The 27,517-nt window shown below is 36.5% G+C and overlaps 2 protein-coding genes, 1 long non-coding RNA gene and 1 pseudogene across 4 annotated transcripts; 3 read left to right on the top strand and 1 right to left on the bottom strand.

Moving 5' to 3' along the window:
• Window positions 1–2,950: 2,950 nt before the first annotated feature.
• Window positions 2,951–10,029, top strand: LOC137725047 (uncharacterized). The gene is made up of 2 exons (XM_068463655.2): window positions 2,951–4,183; window positions 9,627–10,029. The coding sequence occupies exons 1-2, from the start codon at window positions 3,050–3,052 to the stop codon at window positions 10,011–10,013; spliced, it is 1,521 nt and encodes a 506-aa protein (XP_068319756.2). The 5' UTR covers window positions 2,951–3,049; the 3' UTR covers window positions 10,014–10,029.
• A 636-nt stretch (window positions 10,030–10,665) lies between these two features.
• On the bottom strand, window positions 10,666–11,298 carry LOC137725046 (secreted RxLR effector protein 161 pseudogene; annotated as a pseudogene).
• Window positions 11,299–17,211: 5,913 nt separating this feature from the next.
• On the top strand, window positions 17,212–21,463 carry LOC148697131 (uncharacterized). Its single transcript, XR_015962091.1, has 3 exons — window positions 17,212–17,549; window positions 20,349–20,412; window positions 21,267–21,463. It is a non-coding gene; the product is annotated as an uncharacterized LOC148697131 (long non-coding RNA).
• Window positions 21,464–23,454: 1,991 nt separating this feature from the next.
• On the top strand, window positions 23,455–26,930 carry LOC137726767 (root phototropism protein 3). Of its 2 annotated transcripts, none has more exons than XR_015963085.1 (5): window positions 23,455–24,003; window positions 24,150–24,219; window positions 24,329–25,615; window positions 26,158–26,776; window positions 26,861–26,930. XR_015963085.1 is itself a non-coding variant. In XM_068465729.2 (5 exons), the coding sequence occupies exons 2-5, from the start codon at window positions 23,891–23,893 to the stop codon at window positions 26,710–26,712; spliced, it is 2,025 nt and encodes a 674-aa protein (XP_068321830.1). In that variant the 5' UTR covers window positions 23,455–23,726; window positions 23,862–23,890; the 3' UTR covers window positions 26,713–26,930. The 2 variants fall into 2 exon arrangements, 1 of the variants encoding a protein (XP_068321830.1); XM_068465729.2 differs by having other exon boundaries at window positions 23,455–23,726; window positions 23,862–24,003; window positions 26,158–26,930.
• The last annotated feature ends 587 nt before the right edge of the window (window positions 26,931–27,517 follow it).

Raw genomic sequence — 27,517 nt, 5'->3', positions numbered from 1 at the left:
ATGATATAGTAATATTCCTCTTCATTTGTAAGTGCAAAAGTTTTAGATTTGAATCTCATGAATGGTAACTTTGCAACCAATTTATCTTTCTCTCCTTGAAGTAAATATATTGTTGTATCATAAGTATTGTAAGATGAATAAGAAACCTTATGGTCCAAAACTTCACCGCTAAAGTATTTACTTTATAAAAAGGGCTATATGTTTAATTTTGATGAAAATTTTGATTGAGTTTGTGTTGAAGAGAGTTTGAATTCCACATCGGAAAAAGGATGAACTTTGTATGTGTTTATTAATAATTGGACTATTCTATATACTATCAATTAGTTATATGACGAAACCTCAATTTTTTTCACTGAGTTTCATGTTCATATTCTCTCACTATTAGAAATTACCATTTGCTCGACGAACCACATTTCATCCGACAAAGTAACTTTACTGACGAAATAAAACAGTTCGTCATGCCAAAGTGATCAATGTTTTAGTTCATTCAGAGCCTTTTGCCCGACAAACATAGTTCAACAATCAAACGTGTAATAGGCCACTATTTGCGCGACAAATCCTTCAAATTTCATAGCGCAAAGGTATATTTTATGATTTAGGATTTAGGGTTTAACGTTCTTTGGGAAAAATTAAATTTTTCGTAAGCCAAAAGGTGAGGGACATTTGCATATTCAATTTTCCTTCGATGCTCTTAGTAGTCTGCAAAATTAATTTCAACAATCCAACCGTCAATATAGTTGGTATATACTCTGAGATGGCATATGCCAAAAATCACCCAAATGACAGTTTCTGGGATTAGGTAATGAGACAAAATCCCTCGATCCTAGAAGAATACAATGAATGGATCTAATCAGCAATTTAATATATTTATACTAGTGGTTACCACAAAACCTTACGTTCTACTTAATAAAAGTATAGAATAAACTCTAAGTGTTTGTTGAATATATTATTTTGACGGGATATGCAGTCTACGTAACTAATTTAAACGATCCAACCGTCAATTGTTTGTATATACTCCAAGATCGCATACGCCAACAAACTTTCGGATTAAGTAACAAGGTGAAATCATTCGACGGTTATAAACATATCATCATGATTTAACAGTTATTTTGCCCTGATTTTTATGTTTTTTTTGCAAGGATGCTCCTCAACCCTAGAAGAACACAATGAATGGACTCAACGTCAATTTAAAATATTTGTACTAGTGATTACAACAAAATCTTAACTTAATAGAAATATATAATAAACTCTAAGTGTTTGTTGAATTTACTGTTTTGACGTGATACACAGTTTATATAACTAATTTGAACGATCTAATCATCAAACTTGTTTGTATATACTCCAAGACCGTATATGCCAAAAATCTCCCTAAAAAAAAGTTTCTGGATTTGGTAATGGGACTATATCCTTCGACATAAAAGTATCATCATGATTTAATAATTATTTTTGCTCCGACTTTGATGATTTTTCTCAAATACACTCCTCAACCTAGAAGAATACAATGAATGGACCTGATCATCAATTAAAATATTTACGCTAGTGGTTGTGGCAAAATTTTTCGTTCTAATTTATAGAAGTATAAAATAAACTGACACACCCTGACCAGAGTCCAGGCATGCTGGGCGACACCTGAATGCGACGTAGCCAAAAGGAAAGTGTTGTACAAAATATGGATAAATTTAAACCGAAGCTAGAATTTATTTAAGCTAAAATAGAGAGTGCATAGTAGAGGGAAGAACCCATAAAACATAAGTAGTCAGAGCATAGATAATAGTACGACATAAGTAGAGCAGTCGAATCTAGTTAAGGTGCTAATTACACAACCGGAAATAAGCTCCTACATTTATTTGGGAGAATGTTAGAGTTGCCAAAGATCTCTCTTACGCCACAGAGGATTCAACTAACTAAGTCTTGGAAGGGCAAAAAACAGAAGGTGTGAGTGGGCAAAATCAAAGGTTTATGAAACACATTTATTTTTCTGAACATACTAACCTCTCGCTGTAAAACAACTATAGTTTCTGAAAAATCATACTACATATAAATATAAAATCAAAGGTAATTCAACAATAATTCAAGAAATACACAAATCATAATATCTCAACCGTGGCATAAGAAAATCAAGTGCTCATCAATCTATGCTAACACACGAGTTCATGCAGAGAAATTCCAATATAAACATGATTGGGTGTAATCATAATATATGCTCTATTACTAAAATCACATGAAAATTGGCGCTAGGCGCATCACTTACGAGTCCTAGTTGCCTAATGCAACCTAGGACATGATTGACACCTACAATGGATCCAAAGTGAGAGTGCGGTGCGACGTGAGCGTACATGTGAAGCCTAGCCTTGGCTCGGGGCGAGTACTACACCAGTGCAAGCATGCATGATGAGTAGGTAAAATATAAATGAACGTGACAATTTATAAATCTCAACAATATAATAACACTTTTAAAATGAAATAAAACATGACATGATAGGCATAATATTAATCCAAAGCATCTGTGAAAACAATAAAACATTATATATATATATATATATATATATGTATGTATACCCACATGCTTTAGCTAATAGTGAGGAAGACTTGAGAATAGTTGTGTTGTTGTTGATATGTGAGGATTTTCAAAGGACAATCATTTCATATTTTGTAAACATTCACAGATGTGGCTCTATAAGAGCACTTCGTGTGTGATCACAATACACATCAAAGAAAAGAAGTGAAAGCAATAATAGCAGTATCCGTCGCTTCCTCTTTTTTACCTGCAATCCTTTTGTGTTATTGTTACGAAACTAAACCGTGTGATATTTTGCACCCGTTTCGCTCCTATCCCTAGCAAAAGTTATCTTTCTAACTTTTGCCTTTTATAACATCTCCCGAATTATTAAAACCTAACAATTTTCAATTTTAGATCACAACATATGTGCGTTCTCTTCTCAAGAAACGCCAACACAAACTAACTAGAGAGAGAGAGAGAGAGAGAGAGAGAGAGAGAGAGAGATCAGAACTACATATATATCCAGCTGAAAGTTCTTTCCCTCTTGTTATGGCCATGACAAAAGCAACCCCAGAAGTAGAAGAAATGTCTCCATCCAAGTCCAACCCTAATTACAAACCACCCCATCTGAAACCTCACCGCCCTACCCTCTCACCCATCGCTTGCTATTTCCCAAAGCTCTCCTTCTATATCCTCTCAGCTTGCGTCACTCTCTTCATAATTCTCCACATCCAATCCCTCCAAACCCAAGATCCCACGTCATCATCATGGTCCATGCACCAATGGCAAAGAGACACCAACACCACCATTAGCAGCGCCGCGGAAATGACCGACAAACATCGCCATGCGGTCACATTCCTCCCGCTCAAAGACCTGCGTTACCCGGGCCCCGCAGCCCTCCAGGGCCACACGTGGTTCATGAGTTCCATGTACGACCACCAGGATGAAGAAGGAGGGGTCCAATACCAGGGATTCCCCTCGCCATTCTCCCACGGCCGCCTCCTCTGCCTCAAAGGCCGCGACAACCATGACGGCTCCTGGAACTCATACGCCCTTGCGTACCCCGAAGCCCTCCCCCACAACGCGACACTGATGAAAGGACTGACGTTCGTGTCGTACAACCACTACAACTACGACAACATCTGGCACGGCCTGTCGGCAGTGGTGCCGTTCATGGCGTGGCATATAAAAAACTCGTGTAAGATCCCAGAGCGGTGGGTTTTGTACCACTGGGGGGAGATGAGGGGGAGGATGGGGGTGTGGCTGGGGAATTTGATGGAGGCTACTTTCGGTGGGGCCCAACATGTGGAGGTGTTCGAGGAGGTGGAGGAAGGGAGGGCGGTTTGTTTCGAGGAGGCGGTGGTGATGAGGCATAACGAGGGCGGGATGTCGAGAGAGAAGAGGATGGAGGTTTACGATTTGATGAGGTGTAAAGCCAGACTGTACTGTAACGTGAGCAGCGGCAGCTTCAGCTTGGATCATTTGGAACAAGGACAACAACAACATGAACATGAACGTCGTGATGTAATTCCTCCAATTGGAATCACATTATTCATGAGAACGGGACCGAGATCCTTCAAAAACGACACTGCGGTGATTGAAATCTTTGAAAGGGAGTGTGCTAAGGTGGACGGCTGTCGCTTGATGGTGGCTTACTCTAACAACCTCACCTTTTGTGACCAGGTGCGCATTTCATGCATTCTTAATTTTTCAAAAACCTTTACTCACTTAAAAATGCTCCACTTACAACATTTTGTATACCACAATTGTATTACCTCTCTAAAATATGACCTACTTGTATTGGTGCATGAGTTGTACCTCTATTAAAAAGAGGTGGTACAAATTGTGGTATACCATGTGGTAGCATTACTCAACATATGATCAACAATTTGCAAATTAGTTGTTGAAGTCAATAGGTCTTCTAGTTGTTCATTTCGAAACCACTCTTTCTATTGCTAATAGATCATAGAGTATAGAACTTCAACATTAATTCTTTATCAAATCAGAGTGAGTCAGTTAATAGGTTGAGCTCAACAGTTCTGTACATCAACATCACCCCATATGTGATGTACATATGTTAGGCTTGATCACACACCTAAATTAGCGGGTTAAGAGTATGAATCTCACAAGTGAAAATTATAAAACCCTATAAAGTTGATAGCAGATGATTAATAATTCGACTCATTTTATATTGTACAAATTTGACCCCTTTTTTGTTGGATAAGATACTATAAGTAGTAAACGTTTGGTATATATTTTGGATAAATATCAACAATTGATAATAAATTTATATATGCTAATAAATAATAAATGCGAATAAATAATTTAACAAAATATGAACAAAATGAAACAATATTAAACAGACAAATTGAAGATCGAGACTTGCATACCACAATGTCCTTGAAACAAAAATTTTCGTCTCTACTAAGTGCTTTAGTTCTATGGACGTTTGCTTCACCAGGATTCAATGATTTAAGTTAGAATTTTAGCACTGGAAAACTTGACTTCTGGCAAATTTCTTTGTGGTTCTCTCAGTAAGAATGTTTGGGATCGTAGAAGAAGAATTTTATTTTTCTGTGTTCTAAATGCCATGTAAATTGATGTATATATAATAGGTTCATGCCTATTTGCAACATGTATGAAAATGCGATGCGTCTGTTGGGAGACATCTTCTCAGAGGGGTGCTTTGCTCTCTGGCGTTCTTTCATCACTTCAGACTTCATTTGAAAATATGAGTCTGTTGATATAAAAAATAATTAATTAATTAAATCCGAAATTAATTAAAGAATTTAATTATTAGAGCCCTGAACCCAAGACCCATCATTAATTATCAATTAATTAGTACATCCCAAAGCCTAACCTTAAGGTTGAGCTCAATTTGATTTCCATGGTCCATCACTCCAATCACTTTCTATAGGGGACAAAGCGTTATAAAGTGAGGGAACCGTTTGATAGTGACCAATGTGAGACAATAAAATTTTTACTCAAAATTTCCAACAACATATGCAGTGTGGCAGCTAGGGGCAATTAATTAATGAATGAAAGTTGAGTGGCAGAGTATATATATAATGGAAGTTTTAGATCCACCTTGAGATTCCGTAAACAAATAAGAACATCGACATTGAGAACATATTGAGGTAAAGAAAGTGGATTTTGCTTGGTGAAACCAATTTAAATATATGCTCGATCATTTAACATCACCATGTAAGGAATTTGTGAGTGGGAATCTCGAGAGGAGTCAAAAATGACTTATATGAAATGACTTACCATCATTGTTGTATTACGATTCAATAATAGAATCACACATGTTGGAGCAATATTAGAAAATATGAAAATAACATAAGAATTACAATAATAATAATCTTAAAAAAATTCACAACATCAATTATGTATGAGATTAATATAAACAACAAAAGAGAAAGTTAGAAAAACTGACAAACTTGGAGATTGAGACTTGTATAAATGCAATGTCCTAAAGATAGAATTTCGCCCTTACTCTTGTGCTTGTAGTTCGGTAGGCGTCCGTCTCCTAGGATTCAAAAATCTATAATCCGAAGTCAAAACACTTCAATCTTCGGACTTTGGCAAACTTCATATATTCCATACTTTCAAGACACGACTCGAATTTTTACTAAGACATTTGAGAAAACTCTTCTCTTAATCCTCTTAGATAGGTGGGATGCTTGTGTTTATATAGAACTTAAGCCACCCTTTTTGGAACATTATGACAATTGCCTAAAGTTCCAACGAACATATAGAACTCATGAATTTGAATTCAACTATGACACATGATTTTTATTTTTCATTCATACAAAAATTAAATATTATAATATTAATTATAATATAGAATTTCCAACAGTCCCCCACATGAATGAAAAATTAGGAAGAATTTGAGAGTACAAGCGGACAAGAGATGCATCGGGAGAGGTGTTTTTGGGACTTGAACCTACCCTAGTGAATACTTATTGGATTTACTTGTTGACGTAGTGAATATGGAATCTTGAACTATTCATCGTAGTAGTAAACAGAGACAATATGCAACACACATCACTAATCCTAATATATTCTGGTTCATACGCTTGTGTTCATTTTGGTCCTGAACAAATCCCAGATTCATGAGAGCTTTAGAGAATTTAGCCATCTCATACTCATAGAAGCGACTCACTTCTACCCTCACATAGGTGACTACTGATTAAGAATACTCTGCAATATTCCTCTTATTTATAAGATATCATTGTCATTAAGTATAAATATACATCCTGAATCTTCTGCAGACAACACACTTCTTCCATCATAGGAATGTGGTATATAGTGTGTTAACTTCTTTGAATCATGCCCAACCAATTTGCCTATTGAACTTCAACCATGGGATCTCCAATCAACTAAGTTAGGTTTCCGTCAGATTGATTCATTAGTTGTGTTGGCCTTAACCTCATTCCCCTCGATGATCAACTTACTCTTTAGTCAAACCTTTAATATTTGGTACCATTTATGTTGACTATCTTTAATGGTGTGCACAATCCATCTTATGAAATTATATTTTGATATGAGAGTAGTTGTTTTCCAATGTTAAGTCTTCAAAACATATGGTAGGCCTTACACAATAATTTGCTAACACTAGAAAGTACACTTCCCCCACATTTAAGGTAATTGAAAGAAGGTCTCTAACCTCTTCACACGTTAAAAGTCATTCATAATAAGAGATATTACTTATTATCTCTTTTACATGCAAATTACTCTTTCTAATTTATTCTTTGCCTTACTATGACTAACATGCATGAACATTCATATGCTTACTTAATAAACATCATCATGTCTAATTAGTGTCTAGTCTTTTCTTTTCCCAAAGACCCCCACACTTCGAGTGTATAATTCCTCTCAAATGAATTTCCTTTGGTTTCATCCATGACTAACATGGGCACCGTAAAATTACTTATCATAAAACTGATCTTCTTCTTTTGCTAGTACTCGTACTAGTCTCACTTCCTTTACAATTCTAACACTACACTAATTACTAGCAACGGTAGTGTCTAGTGCCAATTACTAGCCTAAAACTGTTTCTCTATAGCACTAGTAACACATTTTTGCAAAGAGTTGCATAGGCTTGTACAAATAATAACGTCAATACCTTCTTGTGTGGTTTTCTGCACGTTTTTTCACAGTTCTCTTTTCAAACTACACATTCATGATATTTCTTCATAAATAAATAAAATATTCATGTTCATTTCAAATTAGAATCAAACAACCATCACATTCCCTTTGGTAGAAAAATCAAAGGGCATTTGACATATTTCAATACCAAAATTTTCTACTTTGATAACACATCTCCTTTCTGGGAAAAAGATCCATTTCATGAACTTGTATGAATCTAGTACACCACTTTGGCGTTCACTTGGCCTTAACCAACGTCTTTCTTTTCATAAAGGAGACATACACAGAACATGACCTTTAAACGGATCTCATAATAATTGCAGCAATTAACCACATGATGAAAATTGTTATCATTGTATCTTTTTGGAAACCAGAATCTCCAGCTTTTCTATATCCCAAACGGCACTATCACTGCAACCGATATGGTTATAGTCTGAAAAGAACCAAACTAGTGACCACGCCATCTCTGTCCGTAACCAATGACCGAATGGTTCACCAATTTGTTTTCTTATCCTTGTGTTCGTACCGTTTGAGAAAACTTGGAGACCTTCACATATTGTTTGGCATCTATTTATTATTTGAACATATAAATCCATTCAAATAGAAAATCATGTCTGTTTCAGCCCACCACGAACCTCACCAATCATAACTGATTGTGTTGGTTAGAAGCACCATTTTTGTTTGACAAGTTTAAACACGAATTAACCAAGCATCAGCCTGATATATCAAGCCCAGATATGGCTTCGTTAAAACATATGCAGTGGTTTGCATCTTCCCTATCAAGACAAGATTTGTCTAGATCATGAAGCCACCATCTTCCATGTTAAATAATGGGATTCATAATACTGCATATCAATTTGATTCTCTTAGAGGAATCACTCCATAACAACATCGTTAAGAAACCATTTAACAAGCACAACGGTTGGCGAAATTTGGAAATGGCAAAACTAATCACATATCATAAGAACTGATCGCCATTCACAATGTCTAATTTTTAGAGTATTGAACCAACAACAATAATGTTAAATGGAAAAAAACATTAAATAAACAATCCCTTAACAAACTGCCCATTTCATTCTTCACAGCAATATGCATGCGTTTCAAAGTATTAAACAACAGTTTCACTAACATATATTCAAATCATTCTTTCCTACTTTCTCAATATAATTATTTCTTAAATCCATATTTTTCTAATTATTGCATAAAGAAATTTTGTCTTTAGATTTTTGGAGCAATATTAGAAAATATGAAAATAACGCAAGAATTACAATAATAATAATTATAAAGAAATTCACAACATCAATTATGTATGAGATTAATATAAACAACAAAAGAGAAAGTTAGAAAAACTGATGGAGATTGAGGCTTGCATAAATGCAATGTCCTAAAGATCGAATTTCACCCCTACTCTTGTGCTTGTAGTTCGGTAGGCGTCCGTCTCCCAGGATTCAACAATCTATAATCTGAAGTCAAAGCACTTCAATCTTCGGACTCTGGCGAACTTCATATATTCCGTACTCTTAAGACACGACTCGAATTTTTACTAAGACATTGGAGAAAACTCTTCTCTTAATCCTCTTAGACAGGTGGGATGCTTGTGTTTATATAGAACTCAAGCCACCCGTTTTGAAATGTTATGGCTGTTGCCTAAAGTTCCAATGAATATATACAACTTATGAATTTGAATTCAACCATGACATATGACTCTTATTTTTCATTCATACAAAAATTGAATATTATAATAATAATTAGAGTATATAATTTCCAACAACATAATCGTATATTATTGCACTAATATATTAAGAATGTCATGTGATAGTAAAGGTTAGTGAGGTCCAATTGTAGTATGTTTGAAAGCGTTAACCATTGTTAACCGGCTCTCAAAATGATGCAATGTGCATAAATTTGATTAAAACATGCTTAAATATTCCTTATATCAACATAATTAAGTATATATATGATTGGGTGAACGCAGGTGAAGATAATGAGCAGGACAGACGTTCTGGTATCTCCGCATGGTGCGCAGTTAACCAATATGTTCCTAATGAACAGAAACAGTAGTGTGATGGAGTTCTTCCCCAAAGGTTGGCTGAAGCTAGCCGGGGTAGGACAATATGTGTTCCAATGGATCGCTAGCTGGTCGGGCATGAGACACAAAGGTGCATGGCGGGATCCAGTTGGGGACCCATGCGAGTTTGGAGAAGATGATCGTCGATGCATGTCCATCTACAAGAGTGGCAAAATAGGACACAACGAGACCTACCTTACCCAATGGACTAGAGATGTTCTCAATGAGGTCAAGGCAACTAAGATGGAACAAACAACAATATCAACTTCTAATGATGCATGTTTATGTAGTTGAATTTCTTTTATTTGTTCGCATATTTTGTGACTATATATAAGACTAGATGAACATCATGTATGTAGAAAATTAAAGTTTCACCAGGTTGTTTGCATAAGATATTTCTTATTTACATATACAAATGTCATGTACAATTTGTGACTTCAGATTTTTCAAAACTCAAAAGAAACGAAATGAAATATTTTTGTGATTTTTAAATTTTTTGAGAGAATTAAATTACATCAAGTGACTAAAACAAAGTGCTTATTTTATAATTTCTCCTAGAACTGGTGGAAGCTTCCTCTCTATTGAAGGTCACTTTTAGGCAGCACTTGTTATAAGCTAGAAAATCTGGTTTTGAATGAATAATTGAAGAACAGAAATGTGAAAGGGATAAAAATTGAGAGAATTTTTTAGAAGGTTGTTTCTCGCCTTTGCAAATCTAGAAGAGCATATTCATCTCATCTATTCCAATTCTTACACTCTCAGTGCTTTACATAATCATTAAAATCGAAGGTGGAATCTCTCTCTTCACAAAACAATCTCAGCCTTAGATCTAGTTAATTTCTAGGATCATTACGCCTAGCATTATATGCCTTACTACATTTAAGCTGCACACTTGGTATTTTAACTCAAGTGAATACACACATTTGATACACAACTTATTTCCTAATTACAATTCAACACTCCCCTTTAAGTCTAAAGCTGATTTCACTCGAAGCAAGCTTATGAGAAAATTGAAATGATCCTTTGCGAGTGGCTTTGTGAAGATGTTTGCCAATAGCTCTTTTGTAGGACAATACACTAAATCAATAATGCCTTCTTGCAGTTCATCTTTGATAAAATGATATCTCCTCTCAATGTGCTTAGTCTTTTGATGGAACACATAGTTCTTGGTGATGGCAATTGTAGATGTGTTATCACAGTGAAAGGGGGTTTCATCAGTTTGTAACTCTCCAAAATATTCTAGGACAAACCTCAACCATATTGCCTGAGTTGTAGCTTCAGATGCACTTATGTATTCAGCGTCTGCAGTTGATAGTGCAACACAACTTTGCTTAACTAAAGCCCAAGAGAAGACACCATTGCTAAATGAGAATGCATACCCTAATGTACTCTTGCTGTCCTCCAAAGATCCACCCCAATCACTATCACAATAACCAATTAGACAAGCTTTTCTTCCCTTCACATATTCCAAATCATAATTTAGAGTCCCCTTGATGTACATGAGCACTTTCTTTCCAATTCCATAATGTCTATTAGTAGGACAATGCATAAATCTAGCTAATAGACTTGCTGCATACATTATATCAGGTCTTGTGGCGTGTGAGGTATAGGAGACTTCCCATAATGCTTTTATACATTTCTTCACTCATAGGTCCATTTCCATCATCTTTGGTTAGCTTCTTAGTTGATACAAGAAGAGTTGTTACAGACTTTCCTTCATTTAGTCCAAACTTGCTCAGCAAGGTACTTGCATATTTTTTTCTGGTGAATGAAGATACTCGAGTTAGCTTGAATTACTCCCATCCCTAGAAAGTGATGGAGAAGTCTCAAATATGTCATTTCATATTTCTTCTTCATGTCTTCCTTGAACTCTTCTAGCATTGACTTACAACTATCAGTGTATACTATATCATCCACATATATAGAGACAATCAAAATGTCTACTCTCCTTGCCTTTATGTACAATGTTGGTTCACTGAAGCTTTTCTCAAAGCCACATTATGAGAAATAAGTCTCTATTTCTCCATACTAGGACCTTAGTGCCTGTTTCAAACCATAAAGGGCTTTATGTAGTTTGTATCTTTTAGGGTGCTCAACATAGACTTCTTCTTGTAAAACTGCATTCAAGAAGGCAAACTTTACATCTAATTGGTACAATTTCCAGCTCTTTTGTACAGCCAATGCTATTAGAGTCTTGATAGTATCCAACCTAGCAACTGGATCATAGGTTTCATTATAATCTAATCCAGACTTTTTTTTGCATATGCAACCAACCTTGCTTTATTGTTCAGAACTGATCCATCAAGGTTTAGCTTGGTTTTGTAGACCTTAATCTAATCCAAGCTTTTGTGCATATGCAACCAACCTTGCTTTATTGTTCAAAACTGATCCATCAAGGTTTAGCTTGGTTTTGTAGACCCATTTGACCCCTATAACAGGTTTTGCAGTTGGCCTATCCACTAGCTTCCAGGTACCATTTTTCTTAATCATAAACAATTCATCCTTCATTGCCTTTAACCAAATAGAATCTTCATATTTTTCTAGATCTAAGATACACAGGTTGCACCGAGCCAATGCCTCATCTAGTTTCCTTTATTTCAATGGTATATGATCAAATGCCTGAGTATTCTTCTCATCCTGACTTAATTTGCTTGTAGATTCCTCTGAAGAGAACAGATTAGTCTGAATTCCAAAGTCTTCAACACTCAGATTTCTTCCAAGTGAAGGTGATGTAGGTGATACAGGAGATAACATCATATTCTCATTGCTTTCAATATTAGAACTGTCAAAAATAAATCTTCCAGCAGTGAGAGGAGACTGATTTGAATTCTCTTTCCAATTCTAAGCAACTTCTTCATAAAAAACAATGTCTCTAGACAAGACAAGTTTCTTGGATATTGGATCAAACACTCTATACCCCTTTTCACAGGTTGCATATCCCACAAATACTCCTTTGAAACGCTTAGGCTCAAGTTTATGTCTGTGTTCACTTGGAACATGCACATAACATAATGCGCCAAATATTCTTAAGTAAGCAATACTTGGTTTTCTTCCAGAATATGCTTCAAAATGTGTAATGTTATTCAGAGCCTTTGTGGGACATCTATTCAGTATATACCATGATGTATGAATTACTTCAGCCCAGAAATGATATAGCATTCCCTTATCATGTAACATGGATTTTGCCATCTCAATGACTGTTCTATTATTCCTCTCCACTACTCCATTTTGCTATAGAGTGGATGCTAGATTGAACTGTCTTTAAATCCCTTCTTTTTCATAAAACAGATCAAATTCAGATGATTTGAACTCTCCCCCTTTATCATTTCTCAAGCATCTAATCTTGAAACCACTCTACAATTATGTCATAGCTTTGAATTTTCTAAAACAACCGAATGCTTTAGATTTGTATCTAAAAAACATACCCAAGTCATTCTGGTAAGATCATCTATTAAGAGCATGAAGTACTTATTTTTCAGCAATTGAATCATTTTCCCTAGATCAACATAGATGAGTTCAGGTGGAGCATTAGATCTCTGCACTTGATTGCTTGAAAACTCTTCTCTGTGTTGTTTCCTATATTGACAACCTTCACAAAACCACTATGATCTTCAAGTTGAGGTAAGCCATGAACCATGTCTTTGTCTCTCAATTACTTGAGGCCACCAAAATGTAGGTGTCCAAGTCTCATGTGCCAAATTTCTTAAGAGTGAGTGACACTAGCTTTCATTGCACTTTGATTCTCAAGTAGAAGAGTCAGTGGATAACATCTGTTCATTTTCTTCTTCACTTTATTGACCAAGCAATCTAATGATGGAGCATTAATCACACTGCACACCCCTCCACCAAATAACAAGAAGTATCCATGTTCATCCATTTGACCAAGAATAAGCAAATTTTCTTTTGAACCAGGGAGATACATTAATTCTCTAGCATACTTTCTACCTCTATTTGTTTCAATAACTAAAGATCCCATTCCAGCAACATTTACATGATCTCCAGTTGGCATTTGAACTTTGCCTGCAACATTGGTTATCACATCAACAAGCAGCTCCACATTCCTTGTCATATGGTTGCTGGAACCATTGTTAATATACCATTCTTTATTTACTTTTGTGTCAGTAATTGCATTATTAGCATAGAACAAATTTCCAGACACTTCCATCTGACTTGCACTATTTGCCTTTTGCACTACCTTTCATGTAGTACATTCTCTAGCCCAATGACCAAACTTATCACAATTGAAGCATTTAGGTTTCCTTTGTGCCTACACTCACCGAAATGATACTTAGAACACACCTTGCACTAAGGTTTTGTACCCTCTTGGCTCATTGATTGAGGTGAATTCACATTATCGTAAGTATTCACATGAGATCTCTGTTGAAACTTTGATTTTGATTCCCATTTCTTACCCTTGGAATTCCAATTTTTCTGAAATCTGGATGAACCAGAATGATAACCACTTTTGTTCTGCTCTTTTGGATTCATAGAGAGTGAGGCAAAAGCTTTCTCAGTTGTATCAACAATGTGCAAATCAAACCATTGTTCTTGACTCTTTAAGATTGCAACAACCTCCTGTAATTCTACAGTCTCCAAACATTTTGTATTTTCAATAACCAGACATATAGGATCATATGGTTTACTACGACTAATCAAAACCTTTTGAACAAGCCTTTCATTAGGGAGAATTTCTCCAAATGTTCTCACTTGATTAATCAACTCATTTAATCTTGTAAGATACCCAAATAAAGACTCATCATCACGCGTTCTATCATATTCAAACTTATGCTTGAGTTTGAAGTTTTATTGATCTAACCTGATTGCCACCATGGTACTCTTCGTACAATATATCCCATGCCATCTTTGTTGTTTCAGTGTTGGCAATTTGTGGGAAAAATTTGATCAAAATCTGCATTTTGTATAATTCCCAGAGCCTTCGCATCTTTCATCAACTCAACGACGCTTTCTTCATTGATCTCATCCTCTGATGATCCTTCAATCTTTTTTTTCTTCTTCGAATCGAGAGTTATAACTCTCTTTTCAACCAGATTCCTCAACCCATGTGATTTGAAAATTGTCACCATTTTGATTCTCCAGAACTCGTAGTTCTCACTAGAGAAAATTGGAGTTTTCACTTCTGAGCGTCCAGATCCAGACATCTTTGGTCTGAATGGGTTGAAATGTTTCAGATGATAACGGAGCTCTGGCGATCTTCACCGAGCTTCGAGTGAGCTTCGATTCAGCTCAAGAGATTCACAGTTTTACGCTCGGATTTAAATGATCGAACTTGGCTCTGAGGCCATGTTATTATAAGCTAGAAAATCTGGTTTTAAATGAATAATTGAAGAATAGAAATTTGAGAGGGATAGCAATGGAGAGAATTTTTTGCCTCTGCAAATCTAGCAGAGCATATTTATTTCATGTATTCCAATTCTCACACTCTCAGTGCTTTACATAATCGTTAGAATCCAAGGTGGATTCTCTCTCTTCACGAAACAATCTCAGCCTTTTTGTGTATCGGTATAACCAAATCATCTTTGTGATTATTGCATGTATTATAGATATCTAAATTTCCAATTAAGCAAAAAGGTAGGGAGGAGGTTGATAAGACGGACCGCTATGAGGGCAGCTTCAACTAATAATTCATGAGGCAGCTTCAGTCATAATCTACACTGGATGTTAAATGCAAGCTTTCTACTTTGAATAGAATATAGCTTGTGCCGCCATGCATCCTCTACTCTAGTGTGATGGAGTCCCGTTGTCACCTCTTCTTTGAGTGCCTTTTTACTCAAGCTATTTGCTCTTCAGTGATTTTAAGGTGCGGTGTACCATGGTTAAGGCTCACTTGACCTCTTTTTAATGTGTGCTCTGCTGGTTTTTGGAACAGAAAATCTTTTTCATCTATAGTGCGGAAGTTGTGTGTTGACGCTACTGTGTATTTTATTTAGAGGGAGCATAACAACCGCAAGGATTGTGGTGGTTCTCAACTCAATTATTTTCAGTATTAGACATCGGTTGAGCTCCCTGAAAATCAACCATTGCGCTCCTATATATTGACTCTATTTTGCGAGAATGGAATGTCCTATTAGGCTGCTTTGATACATTGTTGGTAGTTTGTTTTCTACTGGCTTGGTGTACTAATCTCTGCTTGTTTGTTCAATTGCTTCTTATTAAGTGGCACTGAAGGATAATATAATACTCAAAGCAAAAGGCATTAAAAAAATCAAGCCGATAAGCACAACATGAAACAATAACTGCAATGTAGAGTCGGAAGCCACGTAACCACAAATTACCTGTGTCGTTGCGTCGCAAATTACCAACACAAAGATTGAGATTGAAAGTCAATTGACTAAAAAAACGTAAGTAAGAAGAATTTTTCATCAATTAAAAAAAAAAAAAAACCATAATATAACCACCTCGAACCGTTGATCCGAGAAACTTGAATCTGGACCTTCTATACCGCGGAGTGCATCATAGATGGTGCACCATGCTACATGGATATCAACTCCAACTACAACTTAGTTATTTTTTTCACGTGGTATTGGAAATGTGCCTTAAAAGCTAATGACGACACTTAATAGACATTTCACATTTTAAACTAATTTAGTTTAATCTAAAGGCGAAGATCATTGTTTAAAGCCATCTCATTAAATGTTATACGCCTACAAAGGGTCAAACATAGGTAATAAAGAGAATGTAATCTAAAGAAGTTAGATTCATGACACCTTTCTCTTTTATACACATATCCTAAATGTTCCTGATCAAGATTGTCATTTGGGAATTGACAACCCTATAAGACCACTACATATCATTGTCTTCTCTTCAAAGATTGACTAATCTCAAGTCATTGGTGAAAGACACCAAGGCAAGTATGTATGTGCTTAATAGATAGTGAGTTCACTGGACATGATCAATCGGGAGTTTTCATACTCATGTCATATGAGAAATCACTAGTTGAGAAAATACAAAGTAGTCATTTGACTTGAGACCACATTGTCCTACGGATACATCCTTGATAATTTGACAATGCATCATAACCTCACGGTTTGCTCCGCGCATTGTTGGGATCACTAATTTATTCACAAAGGCATGCACATGTACAATAAGGGATCTCTAATATTCAAACTGTTGAAGCAGAATACTCCATGATATAATTCAAGGGTCTCTGGTCAAAGCACAAGAATACGATTTAGGAAGTACATTCTAATCTACATTCATAGTAATCATATAGACAAGAGAATCGTATTGGATATGTAACGATCGGTTCTGAATTTTATGAATTTTCGGAATGTCGGGGGTAAATTGATAATTTAAGCCAGGAGATATTTTCATGTTGTCTTTTATGGGCTTGTTTTGTGTGCCATGTGGGGCTTACAACCCACTCAAACTCTCACTCTCTCTTGCCCCGTGTTCCTTCTTCCCCCAAAAGCTCTCGCTTCTTTCTCATCTCTTCCCTCAACTTTCTCATTTTCATTTGTCATTCTCTCTCCCCCCGAGCACACCCACACGCACATTAGACCACCTACTCGCCATCATCTCTAGTGAGCACCACAAACCACCATCATTTGTGGGCCTTCTCTCTCCCTTTCTTGTGACTCTTCTTTCCCTCTCTTAGCTCTTTATTTCTGTCTTCACTCCCGGACTCTCTCCCTTCTCTGTAAAACGAAAAAACCACACCACCATCACCATTTTTCATGACAGGAAATCATGTCACCAACCACCATTCCCCAACCCTCTCCTGCATCCTCGAAACTTGAATGAAGACGCATGGACCACCGAGCTACGATGTGGAGGGGAGCTCCGGCAAGATTTCTCGTCCTCCTGATTAGGGTAAGTCTCAGGATACTTAAAATCCCTTCATTTTCATCCTTGTGGTTTAATTCTATCCTAGGTTATGTATGTTGAACAACAAATTTGCACACAAATTGCGAGAGTGACGAACCCAGTTTCAAGCGAGGGATGCCGCGAGTTGCAGGCCATTTTTCGGCCAACTCCAGTCATGGCTGGCCGCGTGATAGGTATAATAATCTTCATTGTTCCTTGGGCTTCAATTTGGTATATTGGATTACTAGTTTTAGTTGAGATTTGAGAATGGACGGAGCCCTAGAATCCGGAAGACCCAAGGCCTGAAACCAGGTTGACCCGACCTAACTATCCTGAACCTAGATCTAAACCAAATATGACCAGGACCCAACCCTGGAACTTGACCCAACGACCCATAAACCGGACTCGACCCGTTTTCTAATTGGATCCAAAATATTCCTTGTGTTGACTTTTACGAAATTTTTCCAAAAACCCTCCTAAACTAATTTCGACGCCCAGAATCCGTTTTTAGTGTTTGTTTAGTGAAATTCTGAAGTTTTAACATAATTGACAGGCTCAACATCTCGGTGGACTTTTTGGGTCAACTGTTGACTTTTTTGTTGACTTTTTACGAATTTTTCCTGAGCCCCCTCAAATGCGAAAATTAACTTAACACACAAATTAACCCTTTTTTTACAATTGTAGTATATAAGTAAGGAGGGATCGTTCTTAAACCGGAGATTAGGAGGGATTGCTAAACACTTTAAACTGACTCAAATAGATAAAACTAAACTTTAAAACACTTAACTCGACTTAAAAGACTCAAAACAAGTTCACAAGACTCAAAATAAGCTAAAAACACTCAAAACTGCCTAAAAACACAAACTGGGCAGATTTGACTCTAAACACAAATTTGGACGAAATTTGGTTCTAACTTGACTCAAAACACTTGAAAACACAATCTAAAACAGATTCTAACTAGTTAGACACTCTAAAATAAAGGTGGATTTGGTTTTGAACGAAAATAAAGTAAACAAAAACAAGACTTTAAACTAGGCAGAATTCACGAATTTGATGAAATTAGATGGATGATGGGCTAGCTAGGAGGTCTTTCTCCACACATGACATACTTGCATACAAAACAATCTCCAGTTGCTTTTTCAGTGAATCATGAACCTCAACACCCCAAGTTAATTAGGTAGGCTTAAATTAACTCTCAGATTTTCCTTAGGTCATTGAATTGAATGGAATTAGCGCATTGCAATCAAATTATTCCTCAAAAGTTCTCTACATGAAAGCGCATAATAGAAAAACAATCAAAGATCATTAAGTTCTATGAAAATCATAAGTGTTGACGAGGTGTTCATAACTATGAAAGCGCATGATACTTATGCCAAGAATTTACTTAACATGATTGTGACTAACAACCTTTACTACTCATGAATATAAGTTCACAACGATTAGGTGAAGTTTCCTTATATCCTAGCATAAGATTTATGCATGCAAATTAAGTGTGCATTCTCAATCCATATACATAAACAAGTTTTAATTCAAATAGATAAGTAAATTGAATTCACAATTGGAAGTAATCAAATCATAATGCAAATATAGTCATGGTTTCGAAATGCCCCCTAGCCAAAAGGGGATTAGTTCCTCACACTCGCAAAGCAAAGATTCTTGAAATTAAACATTGAAAACACATAAGAAAGATTACACCTAAAACGTTCCAGCAACTCCAAGTCGAATGGCATGCACGTCTAGGGCTCTCCTCCTTCTTCCTTGCTGCGGCACAAGATGTGGGTGGTGGTTTTGGGGATTATGAACGATGTATTCTTGCTTGGGATGATGAAGGATGGCTGATTATGGTGGTAGAGTGCGGCAGGTTGTGTATGGAGGTGTGGGGATTGAATGGATGATGGAGAATGGAGGCTAGGGTTTGCAGCAATGATTTTCTGAATGGCATAAGGGGTTCATCCGAATTTGTGGCTGAAAATATGTTTATATAGTCCTAGGGTTAATTAGATTAGGGTTACACTTAGCAGATTTATTGGATTAGGGCCCTAGGGTTCGGCACAAGTGAGTTAAATCCACTTAGGAGAGGGTTTGGCCCAATTAGTTTCATAAAAGGATTTGTGTAACCTAAATCCACAAGGAATGAGGCCCTATAAATCAGAATCCAAAAGGAAAAAGGTTTAGGAAATTCGTCCAAAATTGGGCCTTCTAGAAACTAGGTGTTTTGTGGCTGATTTTGGGTTTTCTAGAAGAGATAAAAGGGGGAAGGGTGCAACACCCTTTTAGGGTTAGATAAGGCTTTTAGAAATCATGTTTTTATGTCCACTTGCAGCTAGGATTAAGGTGGAACAAGATTAGGTTAGGATAAGATAAGATAAGGTTTTGGATAATGTTGGATAAGGTTTTGGATAATGTTTCCTCTTTTGAGCTAATTCCTTATCCACTTTGTCTTGAGTTTAATTTTTTCATCTTCTTATCAGATTTCTAGCCTTTTGAACTCCAAATTCGTCCATCCATGTTGGCCCATATACAAGCTATCCATTTAGTGCCCAAAACTACTCCAAAATGCACCAAAATGCACTTTCTTGGTACTTTGACCCTTTGGACCTACAAACACACGAAAATGAGTTGAAATACTACATTAACTAAGAAATAATAACACAAATGCACAAGAATAAGCTAGCTAAGTCGCCTAAATATGCTCCTATCACCCTCTTAGGGTAATTTGACGCCCTGATTTCAAAGTCTCCCTACGTTTTCCTAAATTCAATCATTTTAGTAGAGTTTTACTAATTGGTCCCTTTATGTGCTTAGGTGCGTTTGTTAGTGGAGATCCCGTCCACCCTAGTTCGAACGACTCTTCGACGACAAAGTATTTGTGAATGGACCCCTTCTAATGTTGCATGATTTTTATTTGATACTAGGCTTGCATTCATGAAAAACATGATTTCATGATTTTACATTTCATGCATTATTTATGATTTATCGAACTTACATTTTATGAAAGGTTTATGAACTATTGCTTTTATGCCTATAAGATATTAAGGATTTACGAATATGATTTATGATGTTTGAGCTTTTAAGCTTTGAGGTTTGATTTGGAAAGAATATAATTTATGTTTTATGTGCTTAATTAGTGGGTAATCATACAACACATACACACAACATGAGTATGTATTTGTCTATGGCCATAGGATGCAGTTGATGAGTAGAGAGATATTTATGACATACTCCCAGCTTCACTGGTGAAACCAGTGTCAGATAGCTTCACTAGCCACGGCTAGTGTTGGTGTGTTATGTTATATTTTCTTCTTTGGCGTAACCCAGAGTCGTACAGCTTCACCTTCGAGTGATAGGACCTACCATATTTCTTCACTGGCGTAACCCAGGGTCATACAGCTTCACCTTAGGGTGATGGTTATACTTTTGGGCGACTATGATACCCCTAGTTGAGTACATCGTCGTGTTGATTTCCGAGACTCGTTGGTTTTGCCTTCAGGCGCTTCACTACCACTTTTAGAGATGATTAACATACTAACATTTTTATAGCATGTAGAGTTTTTAGAAAAACCTAGTATGTAATGTTATATATATGTACCTACTATGTAGTATTATTTATGTGTTTTCAAAACAAGGGGTTATTATGTTTAGAAAGAAAAATGAGGTTTCTTATTATTATTATTATTATTATAAACTTTGGTCCATTCACATTTTGTTTTGCGCCCCCTTCAGGGCTTAGAATCGAGGCATACAATCCTGACATCAAGACATAACCGCATCAGTGTCTTCGAGCTCTCTCAGTATGGGACCCATTCCTTTGTTCATATCTTTTATAATATTCCTTTCTCAATATTCTAGATTAATTGTATGCTTTGAACACGTTCCCACATCCACACATTTTCATTATATTTAAATTTACTTAATTTATTTACGTTCATCCTTCCTTTATAACTTGCATGCATGCTAAAATGGTTTCGTCACCCTCGGGTGTCGACCAACATGTGCCCATCTTGGTATTTGGGGATATTGGGGTTGGGGCGTGTCAAAATATCACAAGCGATTAGTAAGAGTTCTAATCGTCCATTACCTCGCTAACTGGAACCTAATGGATTGTACTCCATGTTCGGTAAAGATTGAAGAATACAACGGAGTTGAGTAAGGAAAATTAAATGGTTTAATTGTTTATGTGTAGGATTAATTAATATGTTAATTAATCAAATGATTAAGTTTGTTTTATATCTTAAGTTACTATTGGGCTTCAAGACCCAATGGACTTCAAACTGTCAAACACAGTAACTTAAGTTGTATGACAACTTAAAAATCAGAAGGCTCAAAAGTCCAATAACCCTGAGAGGCTGGCTATACAAAAAGAGACAATAAGTTAGAGTATTCTTTGAGTCACTTGATTGAGAGACTATATAAAGAACATTATAACCTCATCACCCTAATTTAGGGCTTTTATATGAAGAAATAAGAGAAACATAACTCTTTCTCTTCTCTCTAAGAGGTCGGCCACTATAGGAAAGGAAAACTAGCATATCCCTCTACCTTGGTCACTCATCCCTTCGTCACATCTCTCCTTGGTGTGAAGACTTAGAGGTTTCATTCCTATAGCACCATCCAAATCTAAGAAGCCAAAAGATCCAAAGGAGCAAAAGATAGCAAAGAAATGAAAACCCTCACTTTGGGTGAATAGCCTTTGCAAATGCAAAGATGATCCACAAAGGTTCTCAACTCTCTCTTGTAAATTTTTTTTTTTTTTACATTTTTTCACATTTCTACATTAATTATTATGAACATTTCAATTTTGCACTCAAATAAAAAATACTATTCATGAGGGTTTGGTGAGTTTTACAAATCTAAGGAATAATGTAACCATCGTTTAGGCATGGAGGATGTAATCATGATCGTATGTAATCATGAGCGTTTATATATTCTTTCACATTTTTCACATTTGTACATTAATTATTATGAATTTTTATTTATTTTGATTATGAATTTTTATTTATTTTGAACTCCCCTAAAAATAATATTCAAGAGGACTTTTAGGGTTTAAAAATACGATTTGCTCATACTCAAAGCGTAGAGGATGTGATCACAAGCTTTTGCATATTTTTTCACATTTTTCGCACTTGTAAATTAATTATTATAATTTTTTAATCTGTTTTTACTTTGATATTTTTTATTTTTTTAATGTGTTTTATAATGTTTTAATCTAATTTTTAAGAGTATACAACATTTTATGAGTATGATTGTATAAGACAAAATAAAAAACTTTGGTAGGTGCAAGTGGTCGTCTACCACAGTGGTGGAGAGAAGTGTGGCCCTTACATCCGGTGTGGGTTCAAACTCCGTTGGCTCCCTAATCTTACAACTCTATAGTTTGACGAGAAAAAAAAAAAAAAAAAAAAACTTTGTTAGGTTGTTGACTCTAAAATTGAAATTTTGCCTTTTTACCTATACTAATACTATACTAGTTGATTTGATTTTTGGACAATATGTCAAGTAAAATTTATCGCAGTAATATAATAAGAAACTCTAATAATATGAATAAAAAAAATTAACTTATATAGAAGATAATACAAATAGTACATATTTAACTTAAAAATTATCAAAATAATTTTTTTTTTAACAGGTAGAAATAGATTACCCACCTGTTACTCACGTGTAAACCCGTTATTAATGGGTCCTTAACGGATGATCTGATAACGACCCGATTAGTTATCATGTTGACCCGAAATCAATTATTTTCGTGTCGTTTTCATGTTATGTTAACAGATCGTACAAGAAAATGTTAGGTCCACCATAAATGATCCATTGTTATTATGTCATTGTTGTGGGGTTGTTATATCATCATTGTGCCGTCAATATATGGTCTGTATGAGGTCGTTATTAAACAATGACTATTTCTGCAACTAAATGTCAAAAGTCATCATTCTTTGTAATTGCCCAAAATAAAATGAGAGAACAACAGAGAGTGAATAATCTAAGTTAAGAAACTGAATCTCTGAAATTCTCTGTGGAATGTGCATTTGGGAGAAGAGAAACAACTAAACAATCAGAGAGAAGCAAAGAAAGGAGGCTGCGAGTGATCCAAAACAGTACTTACCATGCCCATTACTCCACAGCCTGTAACAACTCTTGGAAACCTCTTAAGAATCCGACAATTGAAGATAATTCCAAGCACCCCATGTGAGTGAGACCACTCTACTCTTCCCTTTTTAGTCTCCCTCCTCCCATATCTCAGTTTTCACTGCGCTATCTCTCTGCTTTCTACTGCTCTCACTTTCACTGCTATTTGTTGCCACTTTCCCGAGAAAATTCCAGCTTGAATTTTCTGGGATTTCTCCAAAATCATGTGGGATTCTGAGACTGAGTCGGTTGGAGGGAGAGATTACAAGAATGGAGTTCTCTGTTCATCCAAGCACAATGTTAAGACTGATGGCTTTGAGCTCAAAGGCAACTCTTGGTATGTACTATGAACTATCAAATTATTATATTAATTAATTGAAGTCTGATTAAATGAGATTTTAATTGTCCAGTATGCATGCTTTGTTGTGGATATCAATTAGCAAAGTTGATTAAAATATTTGGTGGGTTTGTTTGAATTAATAGGTATGTAGCAAGTGATATCCCAAGCGACCTGCTAGTTCAAGTTGGGGATGTAAATTTTCACTTGCACAAGGTATAAAACTAAACTTCGTTCGAACCCTTAATCCGAAATCTTACTAGTCTAATATTTTTGTTACAAGTAAACTTTAAGAGAATGAAATTTTATGTTTGTGTTGTCCAAGTATCCCCTGCTTTCAAGGAGTGGAAAGATCAACAGAGTCATATATGAATTACGCAACCCGGACCTGAGTAAGATGTGTTTGGATGATCTTCCTGGTGGACCACAGGCCTTCGAGCTAGCTGCGAAATTCTGCTATGGAATTGCTGTGGATCTAACAGCAGCAAATATTTCAGGCTTGAGATGTGCTGCAGAGTACCTTGAAATGACAGAGGACTTGGAAGAAGGCAACCTTATCTTCAAAACTGAGGCTTTTCTTAGCTATGTGGTTTTATCCTCATGGAGAGACTCCATTGTGGTGTTGAAAAGCTGTGAGAAGCTGTCACCGTGGGCTGAAAATCTTCAAATTGTCCGAAGATGCAGCGAGTCTATTGCTTGGAAAGCTTGTGCCAATCCAAAAGGGATAAGATGGGCATACACTGGAAAGCCAACAAAAGTTGCTAGCCCAAACTGGGGTGACATGAAGGACTCAAGTCCAAGTAGAAGCCAGCAGGTCCCTCCTGATTGGTGGTTTGAAGATGTTTCGATTCTAACGATCGATCATTTTGTCAGAGTTATTACCGCAATTAAGGTAAAGGGGATGAGATTTGAACTGATTGGAGCTGCAATGATGCATTACGCATCTAAGTGGCTTCCAGGTTTGATCAACGAAGGCACAGGTACAGCTGATGAAGGAAGCAACAGCAGCAATAGTACAAGTAATAGTAGCGGTAGTTGGAAAGGTGGACTTCATATGATTCTGGCAGGAAATAAAGATGAGTCTTCAAGGGTTCAGGCCAAAGATCAACGGATGATCATTGAGAGCCTTATCAGCATAATCCCACCACAGAAGGATAGTGTCTCGTGCAGCTTCCTTCTTCAGCTTTTGAGAATGGCAAACATGCTGAAAGTAGCACCTGCTTTGGTTACTGAGTTGGAAAAACGGGTGGGAATGCAGTTCGAACAGGCTACTTTGGCGGATCTTCTTATTCCTTCTTACAATAAATGTGAAACTATGTACGACGTGGATCTTGTTCAAAGGCTTCTGGAGCACTTTCTGGTTCAAGAACAGACGGAAATTTCAAGTCCAAGCCAACAATCTTTCCCTGGGAAGCACTATGATGACCTTCAAAGGTCTACTGGTCCAAATGCTAAGATGAGGGTAGCTAGGCTTGTTGATAGTTATCTTACAGAGGTGTCCAGAGATAGAAGCCTCTCCCTAACAAAGTTTCAGGTACTGGCAGAAGCTTTGCCCGAGTCTGCAAGGATCTGCGATGATGGACTTTATAGAGCAGTTGATTCCTATCTTAAGGTACATCCTTCTCCCGAAATTACTGTCCTGGAATTGCTCCTTCTATTTTGCCTGTTCATGATCTTACAAAAAATTGCCTTTTCATGCATGTTTTGAATACACATTGAAGGGGAAAAACATAGATGTAAAGTTTGCAACGTAGAGAAATGTATCAATCACATTATATAGTGCAGGCAAATTTTAATCTATGAGTGAACCTTTTTAATTAACATGGATGTGTGCTTGTTTTAGCTTCGATAAATGGGAGACATTACTAATTTGAATATTTGAGCCATGTATTGCTAATTTACTAGTAGTTCTACATTTTCGGAAGTGAACAAAATGCTTATATGTGATGCATTGATATCTATAGCAAGTGCTGCAAGTCGATTTGTGTGATGATGACTTGAAAGCACAACTCAACAATGTCATTTGCCTCTGGTTTATAGACTTGATGAACAATCGTTGAGAAATTGCTTTTGTTTCTCTCATTAATCGTTACGCCATTTTTGTTGCTGAATTGCTTTAGATTAAGAGTTCTCATCTCTTTATCAATTTAACAGGCCCATCCAACACTTTCTGAGCACGAAAGGAAGAGGCTTTGCCGGGTGATGGATTGCCAAAAGCTATCAGTTGATGCCTGCATGCATGCTGCCCAAAACGAAAGACTCCCATTGAGAGTGGTAGTGCAGGTCCTTTTCTGTGAACAAGTTAAAATAAGCAATGCATTAGCCACAAGCTCCCTCAAAGAAGCTGTAGACTCTCAGTATCAGCCAATGGTTTCGAATCGAAAAACACTACTCGAAGGGACCCCGCAGTCGTTCCAAGAAGGATGGGCTGCCGCCAAAAAAGACATTAACACGGTTAAATTCGAACTGGAGAGTGTGAAAGCCAAGCACCTAGAGCTCCAGCATGACATGGAGAATTTGCAGAGACAGTTTGATAAGATGTCAAAGAATAAACAGACATCGGCATGGAGCAGTGGGTGGAAGAAACTAAGCAAACAACTCACAAAGAACACAAATTTAGAAAACCAGAACATCGGGCCGGAGCACACAACGGCTGCAGATCAGCAGACTAGAAAGACACCTAGGAAGTGGAGAAATTCCATCTCCTGAAAATAAGAACGACAGATTGAAGGAAATAGATATACAGCTACATGTTTGATTATGTGTTCCAAAGGTTTTTTTTTTTTTTTTTTTTTTTTTTTTTTTTGGTTATATAAGGGTTTTTCTTTCCTTTTATTTTTGTTATTTATTTCAACAGGAATTGCGAGATTTCTTTTCTGGAGCAATTGTTCCCAGAGCCTACCTGATTAACCTCAGTAACACTGAAATTTGATTGTACTATGGGAGTGATTTCTGCATTTCTCAATGCTGAAATCTATTTGTTTTTTCTTTTTCACTAAGGGGGAGAGGCAGGGACCCTAACTCAAATAGAGTGTGCATTACACAGATGACGCTTTAGCGTAATGGCGGAAAGCAATGATGCTCATACATTCTGATGCAGGTTAGATCTTTATCGATTTCTCTATCCTCTAAGAACTAATAATGTAACTCACTTTTTGTTTGTCCAAAAAAACAAAAAAAACAGAGGATTTTATTAATTAATAAAGATTACTAATGGGATTCTATACTAACCACATAGATAATCTACCACTTGCTTCTTATTTCAAAAGGGTTATTAAACCAAAATATCACCGCGACTGTATAACCGATTCATCTAAATCTTTCTCTTCCCGTTGCCCTTGCGAGTATAGGCAGTAGGTCAGCATTACCTTTTGGAAGGGTTTTCATATGTCTGGAAATTTGACATATCCGAAAGAATTGACCAGTCACCACACCAATCATAGAATTTGAGTCCACAACACGTCTGATTTTATGGGACCACACCAAAACTCAAGAGAGACCAAAAACAGTGTAG

The sequence above is a fragment of the Pyrus communis genome, chromosome 5, assembly GCF_041283825.1.
Source record: "Pyrus communis isolate YQ-2024b chromosome 5, ASM4128382v1, whole genome shotgun sequence".
In the NCBI taxonomy this organism is placed as follows: domain Eukaryota; kingdom Viridiplantae; phylum Streptophyta; class Magnoliopsida; order Rosales; family Rosaceae; genus Pyrus; species Pyrus communis.
Note: the sequence above shows the minus strand (reverse complement) of the source record. Positions and strands in the feature narration are given on the sequence as shown.

What these genes read in the sequence shown, in the direction of transcription:
- LOC137725047 (XM_068463655.2), top strand. Translation starts at nt 3,050, where the DNA reads ATGGCCATGACAAAAGCAACCCCAGAAGTAGAAGAAATGTCTCCATCC. An exon ending in ACCTCACCTTTTGTGACCAG is followed by an intron (nt 4,184 to 9,626) that starts GTGCGCATTTCA and finishes GGGTGAACGCAG; the next exon opens with GTGAAGATAATGAGCAGGAC.
- LOC137726767 (XM_068465729.2), top strand. Translation starts at nt 23,891, where the DNA reads ATGTGGGATTCTGAGACTGAGTCGGTTGGAGGGAGAGATTACAAGAAT. An exon ending in GAGCTCAAAGGCAACTCTTG is followed by an intron (nt 24,004 to 24,149) that starts GTATGTACTATG and finishes TTGAATTAATAG; the next exon opens with GTATGTAGCAAGTGATATCC. An exon ending in TAAATTTTCACTTGCACAAG is followed by an intron (nt 24,220 to 24,328) that starts GTATAAAACTAA and finishes GTGTTGTCCAAG; the next exon opens with TATCCCCTGCTTTCAAGGAG.